This window comes from Diabrotica virgifera, chromosome 9 (assembly GCF_917563875.1).
Source record: "Diabrotica virgifera virgifera chromosome 9, PGI_DIABVI_V3a".
NCBI lineage: Eukaryota > Metazoa > Arthropoda > Insecta > Coleoptera > Chrysomelidae > Diabrotica > Diabrotica virgifera.
The window spans coordinates 2,932,879-2,949,508 of NC_065451.1; the positions used below are offsets into that span (position 1 = coordinate 2,932,879).

General features: G+C 32.1%; 1 protein-coding gene across 1 annotated transcript in view; it reads left to right on the top strand.

Annotated features, from left to right (window-relative positions):
• LOC114326975 (proton-coupled amino acid transporter-like protein CG1139) overlaps nt 1–16,630 on the top strand; it is a 46,813-nt gene that overhangs the window by 26,938 nt on the left and 3,245 nt on the right. Inside the window, exons 5-6 of the mRNA XM_028275469.2 lie at nt 449–624; nt 15,593–15,768. Coding sequence (XP_028131270.2) covers nt 449–624; nt 15,593–15,768 — 352 coding nt within the window. The remainder of the gene's footprint in view (nt 1–448; nt 625–15,592; nt 15,769–16,630) is intronic.

Here is a 16,630-nt window from a genome sequence, read left to right on the forward strand (position 1 = left end):
TGGACAGGTTACCAAACTGATCCAGTACCCCGCTTGCTTAACTTCTTACATGGCCATACCATTTCAGCCTTCTGAATTTTACAGTTTCCAGAATGTCAATGTCTATGAACACACTCCCTCTGATTTCAGTATTCTTACTCTATCTCTTCTGGTGATTTGGCAACATCTATGCCAATAATTTATTTCCATTGCTTTTATTTTGGATACTTCTTTTTTATTTATTAACCAAAGCTCTGAACCATGTAACAATACTTTCTATGATACTTTTGTATATCCTAATTTTTGTGTTTCGAGTAATGTGGTTATTCCAGAGTACATATATATACTATTCAGTTGACGTGACGTATTTCTGAGTTACCTTAACCAATTCTAGTAGCTATTTCCTCATTTACTCATTTGTTTTATATTTTTGTACATATCTTATGTTTCTAATTTGTGTGCTTTTTAGATAATGCCACTGGAAAACGAAATGAAAACGCCGCAGAACTTTGGAAGCCCTTTTGGAGTTTTAAACAAAGGTATGGTAGTGATCACTATACTGTACACGTCCATGGGATTCTTCGGATATATCGCCTATGGCAGCTCAGTGCAAGGTTCTATCTCTCTGTCGATTGGGGACGATATGTAAGTAAAAATTATTATCTACCAAGTACCATCAAATACCAAGTACCAAGGCACTAGTAACCCTTACGTCAAATTTGTTAAAAATAGAATCAATACTCCTCTAACGATTCGTAAAATGGCGTAAGGGAGAAAATCATCGCAGCATAATATGCGATTTTCTTTACAAAATAAAATTAGAATTTCACACAGATTTTCTTAGGAGATCCCACAGTTTTTACATATTTTACTCTCCTTGATTTAATCTTTCAATGCTCTCTTCTTCTTTTTCTTCTTCTTCTTCTTCTTCTTTCTCGAAACTCCTTATGCCCCTCAGGGGCGTCGAAGGTTTTATTCATCCTCTATCCATATCTTCCATTTCTTGCGGTCCTTTGCTAACTCTTTCATTTGTTGAAGTGTTTTTCCTTTTTCCTGTCCAATTTCTATAATTTGATCGATCCATCTCTTTCTTGGCATCCCTTTCCTTCTTTTACCATATCTTTTTGATTCCATCACCTGCTTTGGTAGTCTTCCTTGGTCCATTCTGTTAATGTGTCCATACCATTTTAATTTTCTTTTTTGGATGTTGGTTATTATCGATTCCTGTTTCAGTCTTTGTCTAATATCTTCATTTCTTATTCTGTCCAATTTCGTTTTTCCTGCTATTTTTCTCAGCTGCTTCATCTCCGCTGCGTTTATTGTACTGTCTATTTTTGCATTGTTTACCCATGTCTCACTTGCATATATTAAATATGGTACAGATATTGCATTGTATACCTTCAGTTTTATTTCTTTATCTATTTCTTCCTTTCCAAATATTGTTTTATTTGGTGCATAGTAGATCTTATTTGCTTTTTTCGCCCTGTATGAGATTTCTTGATCTAGCTTTCCATCCTCTGATATTATTACTCCCAGGTATTCAAACGTCGAGACTGTTTCTATTATTTCGTTTTTGCACCTAAATATAGTTTGGTTTATTTCTTCCCTTTTCTTTTGGGCTACTATCATGGTCTTCGTTTTCTTTACATTTACCTCCATTTTCAAATTTTCTATTTCTTCCACCCAGATATCGATTAATTTTTGTATTTTCTCTTTATTGTCTGCTATTATTACTAGGTCATCTGCATATAGTAATTACTCCATTCTCACTGGTACCAAATTCCTGTACCTTATTGTTGACTGTAATTGCCTTGACTTTCTTTTAGCGCTCTTCATGACTCTATCCATTACTAATATAAACAAAACTGGACTGAGACTGTCCCCTTGTTTTATTCCTCTCCTTAGGTTTATTATTGGTGATCTGTTTCCGTTTATTTGTACTTTAGCAAGTACGTTTCTATATGTACTTTTTATCACGCTTACTATCTTTTGCGGGATTTGCAAGTCTTCCATTACTGACCATATTACTTCTCTATTTATAGAATCAAAAGCAGCTTTTTTTTTTTTTTTTTTTTTTTTTTTTCTTTTTTGGCATGGGCTTTTGCCACTCAGCCAGTCACAATAAGTATATTTTAAAAACTAAAAACATTTCAAAAATATAAAACAACACAAAAATAAGAAAGATAAAGAAACGTTACCGTAAAGGTGGTTGTTAATATTGTAATTATTGTATTCAGGAGTTAAGGTAGGAATAAGACAGGGTCACTTGCTTCTTCTCGTCTAGGGACCCTTCAAGACATTTCGTTTAGACATAACTAGACTAGGTCGCGGATAGGAGGTAAATACATATGGGATAAAACAAAGGTAAATAATCATGTGTGGATAATGCTTAAAGGTTGATTTTACTTTTACAAATAAATTCCATTAAACAGTCATATATTTTTTTCTTATTTAGAGAAAGTAGGTAACATAAATTATGAGGTGGAAATATATTATATTTTAATAAATTTTCAATTAGTTTATTAGTTTGTTGAGTATACTTTGAGCACTCAAAAAATATATGATTTAAGTCTCCCTCTTTTTGACAGTCTAGACATAGATTTGAAGATAAAATGTTAATTTTCGCCAAATGAAAAGGATAACAGGCGTGCCCAAATTTTATTCTAATAATGGAAGTTATATATCTGCGGGGAACCGAATAATTTTTAAACCAGTACTCAGTAGGCACTTTAGGTTGAATCATCGCATATTGTGAGGAACTATGTTTGCTAGATTCGTTCCATGTTCGTCTCCATTGTTCGTTAACTTCATTTTTAACAATTGCACATATATCTGGATTAGAAGGTTTATGTCCGGTTAACGATCCATGTGTGATGGCTTTTTTTGCTAATAAATCAACATGTTCATTACAGGTGATACCTATGTGTGCTTTAACCCATAGGAAATGCACTTCTCTTCGTTTTTTATAGATTTCATAAAGTATTTTTTTAATTTGGAAGATATAGTTGTTTAAATTATGACTTGGAAATATTATTGTCTGAATAGCTGTCAGTACGGAAAGTGAGTCAGAAACAATTACTGTAGACTTATGTTCTGTATTCATAAAATATAATAAAGCTTGATAAATTGCAATTGCTTCAGCGCTGAATATTGAGAAAGCATTATTTATTTTATACATTTTTTCTGTATTGTTTGATGGGACATAAAAGGCACATCCAGTGCCAAACGTTGACTTCGACGCATCTGTGTAGATAATTATAGACTCCGAAAAAACGTCCAAGATACTTCTTAAGATGTTATGACTGATAGCTGCATTTTCATGATAATTTGGCTTAATTACTTTTAGCAAATGTAATAAAGAAGGAAAATCTTCAAAGTCTAAGATTTCGTCTGGATTAGAAGTAACATCAAAGTTTGACATACTGCGAAAAGCTTCACAAAGTGGAGGTGAATTCTTGTGTGTCCAATATTTATTCGTCAAATCAGCTTCATTCAATTTGCTTATTTTTATATGAAGGGAAGGATCTTTATGTTGTAATTTCATAATAAATTTTTTACTTAGATATTCTCTTCTATATTTCAGTGGCATCTCTAAAGCTTCGACATGTAACGCATTAATTGGAGTTGATTTCATAGCACCTAAACAAATCCTCAGAACTGTATTTTGTGTTACGTCGATTCTGCTTAGGACCCGATCAGATGCAGAGCCATAGAGTACACAACCATAATCTATGATTGATCGTATATAAGCTTTGTAGAAAAGTAATGATGTTTCAACATCTGCTCCCCACCACGTTTTTGAAATTGCTTTTAAAAAATTTATTCCTTGATTACATTTGTTTAGCATAAACTCAATATGTGATTTCCATGTTAGTTTTCGGTCAAGTATCATCCCCAAATATTTGATAGAAGTTTGAAAACTATACTCATGATTGCTTAATTGTAATTTATCAATATTTGGTAAGTAGTGTCGTGTGAAAATGCAAACACTAGATTTGTTTGTAGAAATTTCAAATCCATTTTGTTGGAACCAATTGTTTGACAAGTTGTGCATTTTACCTAATGTTTGTATACAATTATCAAATTTTTTTGAAAAAGAGTATACAAGGAAATCGTCAGCATATTGTATAATCTTCAAAGTGCAGTTTTCAATTTGGCTATTATGTAGATCAGCAGTGTACAAATTAAACAACAAAGGGCTCAATACTGATCCTTGGGGCAGCCCCAAGTTATTGTATCGTGGACCTATGAGACTACTGTTATGTGTTCTGAGATATATCTTTCTACATGAGTAAAAATTATATATTGTTCCTGCTAGTTGAGCTGGTATTTGGAAATTTTTGACTAATTTTTCAACTAAAATATCTAGACAGACTCTATCATATGCACCCTCTATGTCCATACATATTGCAGGTAAATAATTGTTGTCTGTAAATGTATCTTGTATATCTACCACTAATGTTGAAAGGGCGTCTAAAGTACTTCTTCCTCTTCTGTACCCAAATTGAAGGTTGGGAAGTAATTTCTTTTTTTCTAACCACCATTCCAATCTCTGTTTTATCATTCGTTCGACTGTTTTAAGAAGGCATGACATAAGAGATATAGGTCTATATGATTGTGCCACGTTGCGATTTTTACCTGGTTTCAGTATTGGTATTATAATGACATCTTGAAATTGAGGAACTAAACTCCCATTTTTGACCATCTCATTGAATATTTCCAGCAGCAAGAGTTTAGCTATTTTTGGAAGGTGTTGTATCATGGGATATTTAATATTATCCAAACCTGGACTTGTGTTATTCCGATTTTTGAGAGCATATTTTAATTCTGTAATGTTGAACGGTTCTAGCAAAAAATGGTTTTGTTCATTTGAAACATAGCTGTAGCTTTTTAGTAATTGGACTGATGGAGGAGCAACTTGATCAAAAATTTCATCGACTAATGTATCATTAAGACATGTTGGATTAGTAATTGGTTTTCTATTGATCTTTCTAGCTTGATTCCATAATGTTGAGGAAGGAGTGTTTTTGTTTAAGTTTGAGACAAAGTTTTTCCAACTTTCTTTAGCTATGTCCTTTAATTTTTTTTTACTTTTAGCCATGCTCTCTTGGCATTTTAAGTAATTTTCAAAGTTACGGTTTTGCTTATAATTTGAAAGTGCTTCTTTTCTTTCCTTGATAATGTTATCACAATTTGTATTCCACCACGGCGGAGAATTTCTGATTTTGTTTTTATAAGCTTTATATTGTGGAATTGATAGTTGAGCTGCATAATTTATACAATCAATTAAAAAATTATATTTGTCCGACGTATTTTCCATTTGGTAATAGTTATTGAAAAATTGCTCTGCTGAAATTTCGTACAGGGACCAATTAGCCTTTCTTGTATTCCATTTACTTTTAGTAATAATTTCTTCAGGTAAATGAATGTCGGTAATTTCCATATAGATCATAAAATGATTCAATCCCAAGGTGTCTGTATGTATAGACCAATTAATTTTATTGACTAGATCAGCTGTAACGAAAGTAACATCAATAGCTGATTTATTTTGATCTGATTTAGTTAAAATGGTAGGTTCTCCATTATTAATTACTGTAAAATTTAAGTCATCTGCAGTTTTAATAAGTTGTATTCCAGTTGCATCATTATAATTAGATCCCCAAATCGTATGATGTGCATTGAAATCTCCACCTATAACTACTGAACCAATGACCTGTGAAAATATATTTGCCCAATCAGATACTGTACTTTTACATTTAGGAGGTTTGTATATAGATAATATATTGAGTTCAATATTTTTAAAGTTTGTTTTGATGCCACAAACTTCAATATCAGAATTAAAGTTATAATTTAGTTTTAGTTCACTGAAGGTTACTGTGTTACGGATAAGAATCGCAACGCCACCAAACCGGTCTTCCTTCCTATCTCTTCTTATTAGGTTATAACCATTAAAACTGTAATGGGAATCTTTTTTAAACCATGTTTCGCTAATTAGCAAAATATCAATTTTTTTATTGTTTACGTATTGCATTAAACTGTTTTTGTTTGACATAATAGATCTAGCATTCCATTGACCAATTTTAAAAATATTTTGTACAGCCATTAGAAGCTATTATTGTTTACAGTATTTAAAACCTGTTCTAATTCATTAATTATAGTCTTATCGTCTAACGTTTTTATATCTTCAATTGAACGAATATGTTCTAAGAGGTTCATTATAAAATTTGTTATAGTTTTTGTCAACTGATTTTTATTTTCAACTTTGTTATAATTGGGTTTATGTGGATTAGCCGGTAAAGGCTGGGCAGGTCCAAATGTAAAGGGAAAGATAGGTTTATGAATAGGAGATTGTATGATAGGAGAATTTGGTTTCCTTTTCTTTCCTACAGATGCATGTGAATTATTCATGTTCAATTGAGGAGATATTAGAGAGCGCGCTTTATTGGTTTGTGGGCCTAGCTGAGTGGAGACAGAATTTTTATTAATTTTTGGAAGCGAAGGAAATTCTTGTTCATTATTTTCAAGCAAAGAAAAATAATTTTGATTCATAACACCAGAAAATGATTGTTCACACAAATGTTTTGCCTCTAAAAAAGTAGTCTTTTGTTCGATCATTATACTTTTAATCTTTTTTTGTTTTTCATAAAAGGGACACCTTTTTGATATCGTAACATGCTCATTACTTTTACAATGTATACAATACATAGCTTTATCGCAAGTATGGTTAGTAGTTTTAGTTTGCCCACATTGAATACAACATTCCTGGGAACTTTTACACTGCTTTGACACGTGACCAAATTTCAAACATCGATAGCATTGAACGACCCTACCAATAAATTGTTCTACCGGAAAATAGACTCTATTAAAACCTATATAGTTGGGTAAAATATTACCCTCAAAGGTGACAACTATAGTTTTTTATCTACGTATTCAATTTTTTCTTCTTTTTGGATTCTACGCTTTGTCCTATAAATATTTAAAACTTTGGAGGTAGATTCAATGTTTTCCATAAGATAATTAATGTCAAATTGGGTGTCTACATCCCTTACAAGCCCTTTAACCTCCAACAAGTGATTTGGAATGTAAGCTCTTAAATTTTGAGCGTCTAATAATTTATTTTTGACAAGATTATTAGCTTCTAAACGTGATGACAGCAAAACTTTTATACGATTACGGCCAATGCTTTTTATCTCTTTAATATGTGTAAGTTTCAGGGTCTTAAATAGTAGGTGACCTATCGACATAGGATGCAATCTGGACAGACCACTTTCATTCCCAATTTTTTCAATATAAACCCAAATATTATCTAAATTGTACTTATCTGAAACCAAGTTGAAATATTTGATATCCTTTTGTTTTTCTATCGGCAAAGTAGCACTAGGTTGAAAACTATTATTTTCCATTACACTATCTATGTCTTTCGTCTGAGAGGACGTCCCTAATGAACTTTGTTCCCCCATAATGGGGGAACCAATTTAATTTGTTTATTTAAAAATTCACTGGACTATAAAATTTTATTTTTAACAAGTATTAAATTTTTAACGAGTTTTTAATAATTCAACAAAAATTGATAAATCCGGTTCTCACTGTAAATGATAGCCTGCGATCGATTCGAAGGTACGAATAAGACTGAAAAGCAGCTTTAATATCTATAAACGTAATAGATAAGTCTTCTCCTATTTCGTTTTTCCTTTCAATTATATTTCTCAGTATGTATTGTTATTATCTGCTTCTTATTAATTTTATATTAATTATTATTTATTTGATTAATTATTTAATTGTCGCAAATCATACATAAAAAATGAATAAAAAATGTCAGGGTGCCTTTTTATAATATTAAAAAATGTCTAAATTATCTTACGTTATACTTATCTTCTCTCGTGGTTTCAGTATCTCTTAGTTGATCCTAATCGGGATAAAATAGGGAAAAGAAATAAAGCAAAATATAAAATAAACATACAGAATTGTCTTTTATTTATCAAAATCGATACTCTAAAAATCTATCAAATCTAAAACCTGTGGACACAGATGTCCGAATGAAATTTCTACCATTTAAATTTATTCTAGTAAAAAAAAAACATTTTATCGGTTTGTTCCCGATGACTTTGGTACAACAAAATAAACAAAACCAAATTATGTATTCGCAGAATTAGCTATACTCCCTATTTACTTTCTGAAATATTGGAATTTTAATTCCTACGCTTTTTACTCAAAATTTTAGTTTCCGAACATAAAAATATCTTTCACATAAGTTGACTGACCTTTTGCTTCACTCACTCTGATGTCTTCTCGTGACCCAAAACAGCTCTCCCTCGTTGACTATGTTAAAGGCTACTCATCAAAGCCCTCTCCGTTCTTCAGCTTCAAAACTATCAGCATACCAGCACCAATTCTCCAACAAGCCGGGCCTCTTTTGACACGTACTCGATTCAAACAAAACTCCAAAAATTCTCTGCTCTCCTTCTCACAATAATACAGAATCAAAGAGGTATTTCGTCTCAATTTGATCTGTCTCTCGTTCCACTTTTCAGCACTATTCTCCACTATCAAACAACCACTGGTACTTGCTAACTATCTATCCACGAAAACGTCGAACTGCTCCTCAGCGATGCCAATAACATAATGACTTCTTTTTCAAACTCACTCAATCATTCCAACCACTTTTCCCCTTCCAAATTGCCAAGAATCAGAAACATTTCTCTTTTCCATTCGATAAACAAACAGTCATTCTTTCAAAATTATTCCGACCATCCTAATTACTTTCGGGGAAACTCTACAACATTTACTCGGGGTGAAACAAAGATATTAAAATTCCAAACTTTCTTTTAAACCATTTTTCTAGAAAATGATAATTACCTCTACCTGTGGATTCTATAGTTCCCGTAATAAATAATCTTTTTCCATTTTAAACCTAAATACACCGTTCTTTTCACTTTAATTATTCACAAAAGTCTTTAATGGTTCATCGGAAAGCTCATTAAAAGAGAAATCCACTTACATCCAAACTAAATTCTAATAAATATTTACAGCTCAATATACAGGGTGTATCAAATTTATGTGCCCGCGTTATTTTAAAAAAATTTACTTTAATTTTCATTTTGCCTTTGATTGGTAAATTGAAAACACAATAGTATATATTATCTGTTGTTCCTCTTTTCTTCCTAAAAGCAGCTTGTTCTTCTTCTAATTTTCCCTCCAGTTCTTTGCTGAGCTTCCTTTCTATTATTCCGGTGTAGACTTTATATGCCACTGATGATAAGCATATAGCTCTATAGTTATCACATTCCGCTTCATCTCCTTTCTTGTGTATTGGTATCAATAATTTTTTTCCCAATATTTCGGTATCTTTTCTGTTCTCCATGCTTCCCGCATTATTTCCAGTAGCCAAAACTTGCCTCGTTCTCCCACGTATTTCATCATCTCCGGATCTATGTCATCTGCACCTCCCGCTTTTCCAATCCTTATTCTTGCTAATCCTTCTTCAATATCTTTGATATGAATTTCGTCTACTCGATTGTCCCTATCCTCTTCTCTTTCCTGCTGTCCTCTCTCCTCATTTTGTTGGTTGCATGCCTCGAATTTTTCTTTATAGTACTTATTCCATATGGTTAGTATGCCCTGTATGTTTGTTTTCAATTCATTTCGCTCATTTCTAATTCCTCTTATCTGTTTCCTTTTTGTTCCTTTCATGCTTCTTATTTTATTTCAAAACTGTTTATTGTTATTTCCAAAACCTTCGTTCAATTCTTCACCGAATTCCTTCCAGCTCTTCTTATTCGCATCTTTTACTAGTTCTTTCACTATATTTCTCTGTCTTCTGTATTCGTCTCTGTCTTGCTCTTCATTCAATACTCTCAAAGGCAGAAAAGTTGAAATCATGGCTGAACTTCTAATGAAATGCGACGCGTGATGGTCTACTATAGGAAAAATATTTTTTCTTCTTCTTCTTCTTCCTATATTTACTGTAGATCTGTCGATCTATTAATTCCGACGTTGAAGTATTTCTTGAAAGATAGACTGCCAGCTATCTCTCCATATTTTTGGTGGTCTCCCGGTGGAAGCTTGCCAGCTGGTTTTCCTTCTAGAGCAATTCTTGGTGGCCGGTGCTCTCCCATTCTTTTGACATGGCTGAACTTTTTTTTTAAATTCTCTTCGCCTTTGCGGAAAAATATTTTTTAATTTTGCTAATTATTAATAATAATTTATTTCAATATGTTCACTGGACTAAAGGAAGAACTACAAGTGATGAATCAAAAAGGAATGTTTCCGGTTTTTGTTATCAATTTGGTTTTATGCATTACTTGTATTATTATAGGTGTTGTAAAACTAGTAGGTACCTATATAAAAATGTAACCAAAACCAAAATTAGAGCTGTCAGAAGTCCTCGAAAGCAATAAATCAATCACTGTTGTGTAAACAATAAATAAATTCGTTTATGGGTACTTAACACCTAATAGATAAACACTTCAACCCGTTTTTGTTATCTATAAAATAACAGTATCAGATTACACAAAGGGTCCGACACCTTTTGTATTTTAAATACTGGTCTTTGATCAATAAAATTAAAGTATTGTAATCGAACAGATCTTTAAGTTTTTAAAATAGGTGGATAATTTTGATTATGTTTTGTATTAACGTTTATTGGAGCCAGAAATGGGTATTCATACGTTAAGAGTCATGAACAGTTTTTGCACGACTGCGGAAGTGCGGAAACCAAATTCTTCCCACTGTGGATGGTTTTTCCCTAGTACTTTACCACTAAATTGAATGCCTCTATGACTTCATAATGATCTTCATCGAAGTATCTCTCATCCATTGTCACAAATCGACAAAAAACTCATTATTTTGTGTTGAAACAAGTATAAACATTCAGTGGCAAATAAGGTTGGAGACACACAGCTATCCTGTTTGACTACAAACAACAACCAACAACTACGTTCTCTATCTTTTTCAGTCTTCCTCGGCCAAAGATCTGTCTCTCATTATGCGGATACCATTTTACCATGAAACTGCTGGTATTCATCGTCTCCTTCTATGCTGTGGTACATATTTTATGGCTCTTCGGTCAGAGTTCTTTCACCTTTCCAGTGTTGTGCCCATACCACAATATAGCTGCTTTGTTTCTATCCCGTCCACACTGCAATATACCTATCTATTGTGTTTGTCTTACGGCGTATTTCCCCATTTCTAATATACTCAATTCTGGATACTTAGTACGTTCTTCTTATACCGCGTCGAAGCTAGGACAAATAATCCCGGACAAGAAATCCCAACAAATTATTCCTGGACAAAAAATCCCCGGACAAAAAAATCCCCGGACAAATAATTCCCAAACAAAAATCCCCACAAAAAATCCCGGACAAATAATCCCCACAAATTTTTTTGGACAAAATATCCCCACAAAAAATCCCTGACAAAAATCCCCAAGAAATATTTGCTGTCGAATAGCTCTCTAAAAGTTTTCCTGAAATTTTAACAAATTTCGAATTCCAATTCCATGCTGAAAACTTTAATTGTGTTATATTCAACGAAAACATTTCGTTTATAAATTCGCAAAAGGCTGTGTGTTATTGCGTTGCCGCTCCTGCAATACTCAGATCAGATTTATCGATGGATTCTTATGTAGTTTTTTCTTCTGAATACAAATCTGAAAACGGCATTTGGATATTTCTAACCGTCTTCGAGATAATCGACCCCAAAGTGTAAAATGTGACGTCACAATCGGGTTATTTCCTTCCGACACACTACACGTCCAGCTGAAATCGTTGCTATTAAGTAGGCTAGTTTTTTAATCTCGATTTGAAAAGCAAAGCATAATAGGTTATTTACATTTGAGTTTGACACTTCGTGAATGTCAAACTAAATTTTATATTAAGTATTAATAAAACATTAATGACATTTGATAGTGAATTTAATTATTATATAAAATAAATAAGATGTTCAAAAATACAATTTGAGTATATTTTAAAAGCAATAATTTATTAACAGCTTCAAAAAGGTTTATACGAGTATGCGGCCTTCCCTTTATGATAAATGGACTGTTCCATTTGCTATGAAATTAAAATATAGTCCGTTCGCTAAACTCGACACAACTGGCTAGTGATTTTAGTAGGTAATTTTTTTGTTTTGCGAATTTTGGCAAAATTGACAAAATTACTAATTATTTAGTAATTATTATTAACTAATTAGTAATTATTTTTTTGCCAAATTGGCAAAATTATTGACTAAAATCACTAACCAGTTGTGTCTGAGTTTAGCAAACCGACAGTATATGAAAGAATATTGTTTGGTATAAACAAAATTATGGTCTGATATGTGCAATTACATCTTTCTAATGGAAAAAAATATTTGAAGATTTTTCTCAAATTATGGATACCAGCAACATTTTCATTTATAACTCTTTTATTTTTAATTTGACGAAGAAAAGTTATTCTTCATAAAAAGCTCTTCATGTTCTAAGATTTATGATGCAACCATCATATGTAAAATTTTATTAATTTTATACGAGGTATATAAAAAATATGAATTTCGATCAAGAGTGAACTGCCTTTATAGTTCATAACATTTAAATTAGAATGATATAATTGAACATTAAAACATAATTATTAATTCTAAACTACTTTTCATAATAGCAATTTTCCATATTATGAATTAAAATACGTAAATAAATAAAGTTTTCTTTATGATAATGCTCGCATTTTCAGCTTGTTTTGTTAACTTTATTTGTTTATACATGACAAAAAAGTGTGAGTTTCTCAAAAATGGTGGAAAATATGGGGAATGAGCTAAGGCCCCGTTTTCATGACAGGCGCTTAACGCGTGATTACAACTATATACATTTTATTTGAGACCGTTTACATGCCAACGCGCGTCTTAATGACCTAAAACGCGCGTTAGTATGTGAACCGTCTTGTAATATATGTAGTTGTTATCAAAACGGGCGTTAAGCGCCTGACATGAAAACGGGGCCTTAGCTCTTCCCCATATCTTCAACGATTTTTGAAAAAACTCACACTCGTCAAGTAAAATTGAAGTTTTCAGCATGGAATTGGAATTCGAAATTTGTTAAAATTTCGGGAAAACTTTTACAGAACTATTCGCCAGAAAATATTTCTTGGGGATTTTTTGTCCGGGATTTTTTTGTGGGGATATTTTGTTCAAAAAAAAGAATGTGTGTGTGTACTTTGTACGCACGTAAGAAGTTATACTTCTATTACATATTATGTGATTTTAACGAAATTGATATAATGTACCTTAAACAGTTTATTTATATTTTATTTAAATATTAAACTAATTTTAATACTTACTACTTTCCAAAAATTTTTATTAAGACAATACAAAAAATTTTAAAAAATAAAAGAATAAAACGCACACAAACACATTGAAAAATGCCACAAAGAAAAAATGATTTCTGAATGATAATAATTGTTGGCAAAAATTTTAAATACGCATTTTCTGAAAAAAAAAATTATATAATAAATATGCTTACAATCATAAAATGCATAAAAAAATAAAAAAATGAAAACTTGCATCGGGATTCGAACCCGCGAATTTGGGGACACTTTGATTCGTAATCGAAGCCTAGACTCACTCATCCAATTACTCATTATTTGTCATGCGGAAAAATAGGTCAACTGAACGTTTTACTGTTTGACAGTTATTCTGAATTTAAATCAAATTATGTAGTTTGATTTTTGTGGAAGAAAATATTAAAATATAACAAAACAGTAAGAAAACAATATATTAGATGAAGATTGGTAGAACTTTTGTTGGTAATCAAATTAAGCATGTAAATCAAAGCATTACATACCTACTAGATAAATAAATCTACGCCAAAAAATCATAATTTAAAAATAAAAATCGGACCTAATTTCGGATTTCTCTCTAAAATCCCCATTCTTGAGAAAATAAATTTATTCCAACCTAATCCAAATGTATAATTACAATATGATTATAATAAAAACTACTTACCAAATTAGAATGAGTCCTTGTCCAAAATAGTCCAAAAGTCCAAAAAAATATATATATGAAAACTATTTAAAAAGGCAGTATAACTATTAACTAACTTTTGTTTGTTGTTTCTTTTCACACAAATTTCAAAACGCAACAACCATAAATAATCAAACCACAGCTTTGCCACAGCCGATATATTGAAAAATTTTTGACATGTCATTTGAACATCCAATCAGAACAAAGTTATAATGCGCATGCGCCGGGATCGTAGGTTTTACCATATAAAAATTCACCCTCATATCGAGCGTAAAGAAGTATAACTTCAAAAATTTGTGGGGATTATTTGCCCGGGATTTTTTGTGGGGATTTTTTGTCCGGGGATTATTTGTCCGGACCCCACAATTTTACTAGTTAAAATAAGTTCTACTAGTGCTTTGGAGATTGCTATTTTTGTTTGCAACCATATTAAGGAGTTCTTTATTTTTTAGGGCCCTTTTAGTATTTTCTTTTTCTGACGATATACTATCGTGGTATTTATATTCTCCATCTATTAAAACTCTAGATCCTCTGTCACATTGTTTATTTTTAGGTATCCTATTTTAGTCATATACGTATTGCCCATTTTTCATACTCTGTTTTCTAAACATGTAGTACATATCCTCTTCACCACCAGTTACTATCACCTGATCGTCTGCGAAAAACAACTTTGTCAAATAACAATTATTGTTAATCATCTCTATCCCCATTCCGGATACTGACTTGCCTTCTCCAATCTTCTAAAGCAGCTTGAATATTATACTTTAAAAAGATTGGAGACAGACATCTGCCCTGTTTGAGAATTTTTGATAGTGGGAATGTTTCTGACATGAAAATTCCTTGTTTGGCAGCACTTTTCGAATTTCAAATATAAAAAATACACAATTATTAAAATTATAAATTAATGCTACAATTTCTGATACATACCAATAATTTCCAAATGCGGAATGGTAAATAATGTGACATAGGCGTAACCAGGGGGGGGGGGGGGTTTTGGGTGTGTTGGGATACACAGCATCTCAGTAAACATCTTCTTAAGGCAAACTCTTTAATAATTAAATGCCCGTGGTAAAAACAAATATGTTTGTTTTTAATAAATACGGTTAACCTAGATTACCACATCGATACATGCTAGTATTTGATACAAGGTCAAGTTGCAATAATAATCAATGTGTGTTTGTTAGCAGTCAGCAGTTTTGAATCACTCTCACTTTTGCTTACCAAAACATAAAACAAAACAATCGACCTTTAATTAGGTATACTTTCACGGGGAACAGATAAATCAATTAGTAGTTGAGATTCCAGCGAGTAACATCACATTAAGCAAATAACATACCACCAGCTACTTACCGTTAAATACTCCACGTATAAATAAATGTATTAACTGTGAGAGTTATTTACTACATCAACCCTTATGGTCGAGGGTAACCAACCCCTAATTATCTAAGGTGGCTCAGAAGCCAGGAGCCACCATATAACCCCCCCCCATTGGGATGTACTTTGAGCTCTATACGCTTAACACCATAGCCCTCAGAGACCTTCCAGTAGTTGTAACCCCCCTTAGGATCATCCTGGTTACGCCTATGTAATGTGATATCATTGATATATTTTTTTTTATTTTTAGACCCGGCCAAATATGCAGAATTCTATTGTCTATGTCCATCTATGTCACTCATGGTCTTCAATTATATCCTGCCATTAAAACCGTATGGGACATATATTTATTGCCATTACTCACTGGATCAAACCATTTGGTACTTTTGGAATACGTCACGAGAGTCTTCTTGGTTACCTTTTGTTGTAAGTATAACTTTACCAATCATTTATTGTTTATTTATAATAATTCTGCACCGAATATTGCACTACGATATTACACTTTGAATAAATATACAGGGTGTAACAAAAATACAGGTCATAAATTTAATCGCATATTCTGGGACCAAAAATAGTTCGATTGAACCTAACTTACCTTAGTACAAATGTGCACGGAAAAAAAGTTACAGCCCTTTGAAATTACAAAATGAAAATCGATTTTTTCCAATATATCGAAAACTATTAGATATTTTTTATTGAAAATGGACATGTTATGTTACCCTATGGCAGTAGTATTTTAAGAAAAAATTATAATGAAATTTGGACACCCCATAAAAATTTTATGGGGGTTTGGTTCCTTTAAACCCACCCAACTTTTGTGTACGTTCCAATTTAAATATTATTGTAGAGCCATTAGTTAAACACAAGTTTTTAAAAACTTCTTTGTCTCTTAGTACTTTTTTCAAAAATCAGTTTTTATCGAGATATTTGAATATTTGTCAAATCCACCACATATTTGTATATGGAAAAGTACGGTTATGACGACTTGGTAATAATATGAAAATTTATTTATGATTTATAGACTAAGAGCCGCTATAGGTGAAATTTCTTAATCATTTTAGGCACGATGGGACCCTATAACTTAAATAGTAGAACCTAAAAGAAAACGTTTGAACACTGTGCCGTCACTTTTCAGTGGCACATGCGTCGACAGTGGCGCATCAAACTTTCCACTTATGGACGGGATAAATAAATTAAAAGTTAACAGAACTTACTGACAGAATTAAATTTTTTTTTATTTTTTTAAGTTCTATGTGATTAACACATAGGATTCATCGTGAGTTTAACC